The 8,726-nt window shown below is 37.4% G+C and overlaps 1 protein-coding gene across 1 annotated transcript; it reads right to left on the bottom strand.

Moving 5' to 3' along the window:
- Positions 1 to 4,302: 4,302 nt before the first annotated feature.
- Positions 4,303 to 6,654, bottom strand: LOC103420662 (aluminum-activated malate transporter 2-like). Its single transcript, XM_070808807.1, has 6 exons — positions 6,338 to 6,654; positions 6,100 to 6,240; positions 5,714 to 5,986; positions 5,228 to 5,340; positions 4,989 to 5,132; positions 4,303 to 4,883 (listed from the first exon to the last, which is right to left on the bottom strand). Exons 1-6 carry the CDS (start codon positions 6,594 to 6,596, stop codon positions 4,395 to 4,397), a joined length of 1,419 nt encoding a protein of 472 aa, XP_070664908.1. The 5' UTR covers positions 6,597 to 6,654; the 3' UTR covers positions 4,303 to 4,394.
- Positions 6,655 to 8,726: the final 2,072 nt, after the last annotated feature.

Genomic DNA, 8,726 nt, shown 5'->3' with positions numbered 1-8,726 from the left:
TAGTTGTGGCAAGAATACATGAAATATATTTGCCAGATCAAACGTGGGGCCCCACATATGATTGTCAACATCTAAACAAATTGCAGCAGAGAAGATGTCCTGCCCATCGGGCAAGATTATAGCTCCTTGGGGCAATAGTAACATTTCATGCCCCTTCTGCTATCTTCTTCGAGCTTTCTTGTAGCCGCCAATGGTAGCTGCCGAATTAGCCCGAGCTTTGGTCGTAGGTGCTGGTGAGCGTTAGGGAGACATGCAAAGTATGTTGGTGGTGAGTAGGGAAGACGTCATTCCCGTCAAGCATGGTTATGGTTCCATAGGGCACCACCAGTTGAGCAAGATAGCCCCATGCTTTCTTGCAATAGCCATTGAGACACAAATGACATGCTTTTCAGCAAGAAAGCCATAGTTTCGGCTTTTTATGAAACTCCTCATTCCATGAATTTGGGTACAGCCACTGGATGGTTTTCTAATTTCAATTTTTGGGTTCGGGCTAAATACACCCATTGGATAAGAGAAAAGTGGAAAGAAGGGTAAAAATGGCTACTCACAAACTGCCCAACTCTTTATATTTTCTGTCAAGTTCCCCAGCAAGAAAACAAAAAGGGAAAGAAAACAAGAAAAAACAAAAGCATGAAAGCAAAATGTTTTTGTGATTTTTGGATTTTTTTTTTTAATTTTTATATCTTTTTCTTTGTAACAGCATAAGAAACACAAAGAAAACAGAGCCCTTTCGGGCAAACAGAAAAAGGAAATTAAAGGCCCTGTCAGGCAAATTGGAAAAAGACAAATAAAAAGAAAGACTTGTCAGGCTTTCTTAAAAAAAGTAAAACAAAAAGGACAAAAGCCCTTTCGGGCAAACCAACACCAAAGGAAGAAAGCCCTTAGTTGAGTAACAGAAATGCCCACTCGGGCAAATTACAAAAACAAGCCATATTTTTTTATATTTTTCTTTGTTGTCCTTTTTAAAAGCTATACATATAATATAATAAAATATACACATACAAAAAGCCTTCGGGCAACACACTTTTATTATATAAAATATATATATAAAAAAACTATATATATAGCCCTTTCGGGCAACATTTTATAAAATATATATATATATATATCCCTTTCGGGAGCAATTTGACTATATAATATTAGATATAGATACATAGATATTAAAATAGCCCTTTCGGGAAGGAGAAAGACAAGTGAGAAAGAAACAGGAAGAAACATAAAAAAATAAAGAAAAGAGAGAAGAAAGAAGAAAGAGAAAGGGGGAGAAAACAAGATAAAGAAAGAAGCAGGAAACCTACTTTCAGGCAGAAGAGGAAACAAAACAAGCCCTATTCGGGCACATTGGTCAAGCCCCTTGATTGCCCATATATCTCTCAACACTCAAATCTTTTTCTCTTTTTAAAATTGAGTGTAGAGAGATAAGATCCTCCATTTAAATTGGCCATGCCATATAGCTTGGGAACCATAGGAGGTGACCATTAATGTTTGATCCCAAGCTTTGCTCTCCTTGAGATCTTGATATAGACGACATGCTCATGTTGGCGGGGAGGAGTGTATGAGCTGTTTTCTTCTTCTTCGGGCTCCACATGAGGTGTGAGTTCGAGCCCCCCGAGCATTGGTGTTTGGCCTACAATAGCCATAAGCTCCATCTTAGCCGTTATCGGTTTCGATATGTCGGCTTGGTCTCTTACAACCATATCCATTTTCATGGATTTTTCATTGGGTGGGGCCATTGTTTGGCCTTCATCAACGTGTATGATTTGTTCTTCCTTGGTTGTAGTAGGGTGAGTGCGCTTTGTAGAGGGGATTTGACATATTTGATCTATCAACAATTTCAAAGTTTCTCCAAAAGTTGTATAGCTTTCCTCCACCCTTTTAAAACACTTGGTCACCTCTTCACCATATTCGATGCTTGCCACATGGAGTTTGGACACCTTCTCTAATTTGCCCACATCCTCTTTGTAGAGCTTTTCATCTGAATGTTCATGAGTTGGCATCTCATATATTGGCTCTATGTACTCATTGGAAGCATTTTGATACTCAAAACCATGTGTTGGCCTATCATAGTATTCATGAATGTGATTGTCTTCAAAAGAATAATAACCTTCATCATAGCCATAAGTTGGCCATTCTTTAAGATTATTATTTATTTGATGGCCATGAGTTGGCCGACAATCATATTCCATGGGACTTGAGTACTCTTCAGCCATGTACCCATAAGTTGGCAACTCATAGGTTGGTTCTATGTGATAGCCATAGCTTGGGCGCTCTTCCACACCATCATCCTCCGAAAAAGCAGAAAAATCATGAACATAAGGATTGTTCATGATCTATCTTCATATAAGGATCCCACCGGACGTGCCAAAATATGTTTGCTCCCTAAATCCGCCATGGGGCCTTGCGGGCAAGCCGGGGATTTACTTCACATACGAGATTGGTGGGTGCGGACGTGCCACTACTAGATGCCGCTAGTAGACGGGATTTGAATGATTGAGGTTGCGCCTTTTGACTTCAAATCAAGAGATTGTGCCATTTGAGTGGGAGTTGCTCAAATTAAGGTTCTTTGTTTGCCTTAAAAATAAGGACTTTACTTATATGGAGAGATAGAACAATATGTAAATGACAAGGTTGCTTGGAAATATAAATGACAGAGGAAAGTGACTAATATTGTAGATTGCTTGTAATTTATATGACTGGAAATGAGTACATAAAAGCTACAAATCAGATCGATACTACAAGTGAGTAGCAGAGCTAATAAACAAGAAAAGCAAAGGATGCTTGGCTAAAAATAAATGTCTACAAGGAAGCTGATGAGCTAATTTGAGTAGAGTTTTGATTGGTTGTTTTGAGTGTCTCTAATCCTTGTGCTTGTGGTCCTTTATATAGAGGTCTGGAGGAAACCCCCTGCTGAAGACATTGCACCTGCCCAAAAGAAACTTTGGGCAGTTTGTATTCCATTGCTTGGGCAGCTTGTATTTCACTTGCCAACTTGCATGGAGAAATAATATTAAAAGGGGAACTTGCATTTCCACCACATGTTTTCCCACTTGTAATAAACTAACAATTAAAAGAAGCAAGTTGGCTTCTTTCACATATTCTTGGCCGAAAGCATGCATGGTGACTTTCCATCCACTTGCATGAAAAAGCATGCACTTTATCTTTGATTAAACAACTCTCTTGGCAAACCTCCACCACCAAAACAAATGGGAAAAACAATATTATAGTGTCAAACTCATCCACTTGCAACCAAATATCTTTCCAAGTTAGCTTTCTTGCATATTAATCCTTCAAATACCATATTTTACCCAAATTACCCAAATAAGTAAAAATGAGTATATTTTAAGTGCAAACATGAATATTGTTTTCTCATACAGATGGTAGGAAGACTAATGAGTCACCAAAGGTCAAATTTCAGCAATATGCTTCTTGACGAGGTATGGGCTTTAAAAGAATGTTTAATTTCGAAATTCTCAATCGCAGGACTCGAAATATCTTATGGATTTTCAGCCAAAATAATCTTTGAGATTGGATAATTCCTTCTTTTGGTCATTGACAATGAAAATGGATAGAATGTTCCCTAAGTTTGTTCACTGTAAATCGTTTTAGTCATTTCATAAAAAAATTATCAATATCCTCGTTAAATTGTCATGTGAACAACCATGTGACTAGCTTTGTAAGGGTATTTTGGTCAAACAAACCCCTTCACTTAATGAGGATTTCGAGAGATTTTTTACGGAATGATCAAAATTATTTATTGGCCCATGCTTAAATGAATAAAACAAGATACGTTTGTTTTGCGAGAAACATGCTTTATACTAAAAGTTAATTCTAGTAGGAAGACCAACTAAGTCGTGACGATCTAGAGACTTCAAGTTTTAAATCAGTCTTCCTTCGGCAACCACGAAAAGCATGTTTACTTTGTGCAGGTGAACTGCGTTGAATACTGGTTTTTTGTGTGTTCGTGTTTAATCTTGATTTTGTTCTTAATTATATTTCTGATAGAGCAACTTGTAGCATTACTGTACGAATTATTTCATGAATCTCAGGTTAGTCCGTAAATTTGTTTATTAAAACCATGTCTAAATGAATCAAGGGTGATCAAACTAATTCCGGTATACCTCAAATGCAGAATGATTCGAATTGAATTATGAAAGAAGACAAGTGAGACATTTTCTGTTTTGAGCAAGGTAATTCATTATTTGCAGCAAGCACAAATATAAACTGCTTCAAACCTCTGAGCTTCAAGTGGAAGCTCTAGGGAAAAAGCAACACATGAACTCCCTAACAGTATATATGCTGATGTCTAACACGGAGAAAAAAAACATATGACGATTACAAGCACATCTATCATTTCATTTCTTGACAGAGAACTAAAAACTACTCATTTCCAAAGTCTACACTTCCATTCTTGGATCCAGTACTGGTGGGGACGAGTTCTCACTTTCACGTAAACTTTGAGATGGATCTATCGTTATAACATGATGTGCCCCATCGATGCCTGATACTGGATTTACCGCTCCCTGCGAAGGTAATTCTTGTGTCTCTGGGGTCACTCTAGGCTTAGCATTCTTAAAGTGTGCCAGGGATGCTAGTTTATGAACAGCACCAGCAATTTCCTCTGTACATTTGACAACTTCAAATAGTAGAGAAGCTACTGCTCCTGCTTGTATTATCTCTAGGAAATTGCAGTGTTTAGACAAGCTGGATCTGATTACAGCTTTGAGGTTTTCAGCAGCAGCTTTTGAGTTCGTAATGTGAGGTTCTGCTGCTGATGATTTAGTCATTTTTCGGACTTCAGATGCTAGTTCCTTCAACGCTTTCCCACATTCTGAGCTAATAACTGTGCATTCCCCTTGAATTATACTTCGAACTTCTGGTGGTGACTGTAAGAATACCAAAACGCAAGTTATAATAGACCTACTAAATTGGTATTGAAATGCATATATAACATTTAGACATAAATTGGTGAAAGGGTTTCATAATCATACTTGGATCTCAGAGGTAAGGTAGTGGTTGAGAGATTCAATTTTGAAAGCGCACTGGCGAGTCACACTCCCAACTTTCAAGTACTCATTCCATGGATGACGAAATCTGAACTTGCCGTGGCAGGGTTCCCATTTTGCCAAATTGGCCTGGACAACAAAAGTTAAATAATTCAAAGTGGAATTCAAGCATAAAAGTATTGGTGAGAAAGTTATAGAGGATGAGAAAGGTATATAATTCTCACCATGATTTCTTCCTTGCTACTTGAAGTCAGAACACTTTTATATCCCTGAAGAGATGATGACTTGTTTATAGGCTGTCCATCCTCAGATATTTTAAAGTATCCGTCTTCAAATCCTGCAAATAATTTGTCTTAACTGGCTAAGTTTTGACGGTTCCTGATAGTAATAACAAAAAGAAAAATCAAACAACGTAAGAGAGAGGCAAATACTAATCTAACTGTGCTCGTGTCTCATAAATGTCTTTTCCTTGTACTAGGATGCACAAGATTTTCCTATAAAAAGGGGAAAAATATATATTCTGCTAAGGTTATTTAGGGTTAGATTCCTTCTGTTACTTTAGTAGGGTTCCAAGTGCAAATGATATTTTTTTTCTGCAGTTGAATCACCTATCATAACATTTGCAGGCATTGATGAATGTTATATCTAACTTAGAATATTAATCTTCATATAGGCAGCATAAAACCACTGTTATATTTTAGTATATGTACCTTCTAAGAAATTCCCAAGCTTTTCGATGTTGGTAGCAATGTGATTGTGAAGATCCACCCCAATCCATACCGGACATATGAAAGTGCATACAAATACAGCAGCACAGCTTCCAATGACGATTGTCGATAGCCTCTCGAATCCCATTCGTATAACCTCTTCATCCCGATAACCAGACACCGAAATCAAGCAGAATGTCAATATAAATACCATCATCCCATAATCATACCTCGCCTTAATTTGGGGAATGAATCTCAGGAATGTTACTATTCCAGCTGCAAAGAAATTATAAGATGATATAATTAGTTGATTTATATCATAAATACACATAGTTAGTACAATAATCAATTTTCTAATTACTCTTGTTTTTAATAGTATTATATTATACCTATTATAAAAACAAAGAGAGCAATTAGTATAGGCTCCCCAGTCTCTCCAGAAAGAGTTGCTAAGCGATGAGCCCCAATGCCAAGAGCACCAGCTGTTAAAGTTGCCAACATTCTATTCAAACCTTTTCCCAGTGTTGCTCCTGAAATTGTTTCATAGCATAATTATCAAAAATTAGAAATTACAATCAAATCTATTCATTAAGACTTAAATTATCAGAGCTTACAGGAGTTGCTTACCAACAGAAAATTCAAACACAACCACAACGGTTAAAATAGCCCACATTGCATCAAGGCCGAAGCCGTCATAGAGTGGTTTAAAGTAGTAGAAGAGTGACACAAAAGTTAGAGCTATTCCCACTTTAAAACAATGAATCATCCTTCTTGGATCATCTTTGCCTAAATTCTTTAGCCTCAAGGCAAATCCAACTATTTTACCCCATAGTCTTTTGGGAAAGGCTAGGGATCCTGCAGCGTTTTCATGGTTTGAAGATACCATATTATTGCTATCAAGGAACAAAATATTGGGAGCTGCAGGAAAAAGAAGACAGTCAGGGAGCAAAATAGTTAGACAGGTGAGGATTCCTTGTGGAGTGAATTCTGACAAAGCGAAGAAGTTTATTTATAAGTGAACCCTGTTGGATCGTAACTTCAACTGTGCTTATCAAATCATATTATAATGCAGCTATTCTGGGTTAAGCCAATTAGTTAAATTAGGGTGCTCAGTCGTTTGCATCTGAGTTCAAACTATTTCACATTGATTAGAATAATTTAAAATACCTTTTTAATTTTCAACTGTTAGATTGGATGATTAGGGTTACAACTGGTGTTTGCTTTCCTATCTCTATCCATTTATATACTTATCCACACTAATGACCGGAGCAATCTAGCGACGATCACAAAAAGCGACTGTTTTCGCTACCTAGAATCTATCTTGCAAGAGAACGGAGAATTAGATGGAGATCTCAACCATAGAATACAAGCTGGATGGATGAAGTGTAAGAGTGCATCCGGCGTGTTGTGTGATCGTCGTAGGTCAATGAAGCTCAAGGGAAAATTTTATAGGACGGCAATAAGACCAGCGATGTTGTATGGCACAGAATGTTGGGCGGTGAAGCATCAACACGTACACAAAATGGGTGTAGCGGAGATAAGGATGCTTCGTGGGATGTGTGGGCACACGAGAAAGGAGAAGATTGTGAATGAGGATATCCGAGGTAAAGTAGGAGTAGCCGAAGTTGAAGGAAAGATGAGAGAAAATCGGTTACGGTGGTTCTGACATGTGCAAATAAGGCCTACTGACGCTCCGGTTCAAAGATGTGACTACGGAACAGAGGTTCGGGGCCGAAGGGGTAGAGGAAGACCTAGGAAAACTTTGGAAGAGACCCTAAGAAAAGACTTAGAGTACTTGGATCTAACGGAGGACATGACACAAAACCGAGCGCAATGGCGTTCTAGGATTCATATAGCCGACCCCACTTAGTGGGAAAAGGCTTTGTTGTTGTTGTTGTTGTTGTAGATTGGATGAATTGAAGAAAATCAATGAACAGAAATTATCAAGGGGTGTGTGAGAAGTAAAATAAGGTGTGTAGATAGCATACCACTTTTAAATATCGCTTGTATATAAAAAGAGAGAGGTGCCACTTAATACTATAGTTTAGTGATATTCCTCTTCAATTGTAAATGAAAGGTCTTAGATTCGATTTTTGCCAAAGACGAATTTGAACCACGATATTATGGTTGACCCATTGTGAGGCTTAGCACACTCTCTCATCCTCTTAGGGTTGAACTACGATATTATGGTTAACCCATTGTAAGGCTTAGCACACTCTCTCAACCTTTTAGGGTAGATAATATCATTTTTTCAAGGGGAGAGAGAGAGAGAGAGAGAGAGAGAGAGAGAGAGAGAGAGAGAGAGAGAGAGCCTAATTGTGAGGTTGTAGCTAGAGAGAGAGAGAGAGAGCGCCTAATTGTGAGGTTGTAGCTAGGTAAAGGGTAGGGTAGTATACGTCCTTGATTCGATGCACCTCCTTGTATTATTATTATTGTTTGAATAAAAAATAAAAGTGGGAAAGATTTGATTTTTGAACTCCTTTTTATCTATATATTAATTTCTAATATTTAGAATTAAAAGCTTAATCAAGTTGGCTACAACACTGCTCATTTATCTACACTCAAGTTCAAACCCTTTTCTCTAATTAAGAATTTAATATAAAATCAACTTTGCTATATAAAGAATATAAAAGTTTCTATATAAAAAATTAACAGTGATACAAAAGGAAAAGATGAATGTACGAAAATCGTTTCTCAAAATAAATGGAGATCGCCTGTGTTTTCTTCTAAATGTAATTATGTATAAATGTTTCTACTTTGTCTTATGAAGCAAATTTTGGAGCATTACAATTGCAATTCACATTAGTATAGTTACTATTCTAAAAATTCCCGCATAGGCCCTGTCTAGGTGCTAAGCAGCTGGCTACCGTCCTGATTAAATCCTATGTGTTTGAAAATTAAGAAATGACACCTAGACTTGCCCAGGAGCCAGCCTAATATATCTAACACACCTAGATCGCGACTCTCACTTATACATAAAATAGATAACTTTCATTTTGCATTTTTTTTCTTCAAT

Source organism: Malus domestica, chromosome 11 (assembly GCF_042453785.1).
Source record: "Malus domestica chromosome 11, GDT2T_hap1".
NCBI lineage: Eukaryota > Viridiplantae > Streptophyta > Magnoliopsida > Rosales > Rosaceae > Malus > Malus domestica.
The sequence above is the reverse complement of the archived record's forward strand: the minus strand, read 5'-3'. Positions and strand labels throughout refer to the sequence as shown.

What these genes read in the sequence shown, in the direction of transcription:
- LOC103420662 (XM_070808807.1), bottom strand. Translation starts at nt 6,596, where the DNA reads ATGGTATCTTCAAACCATGAAAACGCTGCAGGATCCCTAGCCTTTCCC. An exon ending in TCTCTTTGTTTTTATAATAG is followed by an intron (nt 5,987 to 6,099) that starts GTATAATATAAT and finishes ATTTCTTTGCAG; the next exon opens with CTGGAATAGTAACATTCCTG. An exon ending in ACCTTACCTCTGAGATCCAA is followed by an intron (nt 4,884 to 4,988) that starts GTATGATTATGA and finishes GTATTCTTACAG; the next exon opens with TCACCACCAGAAGTTCGAAG.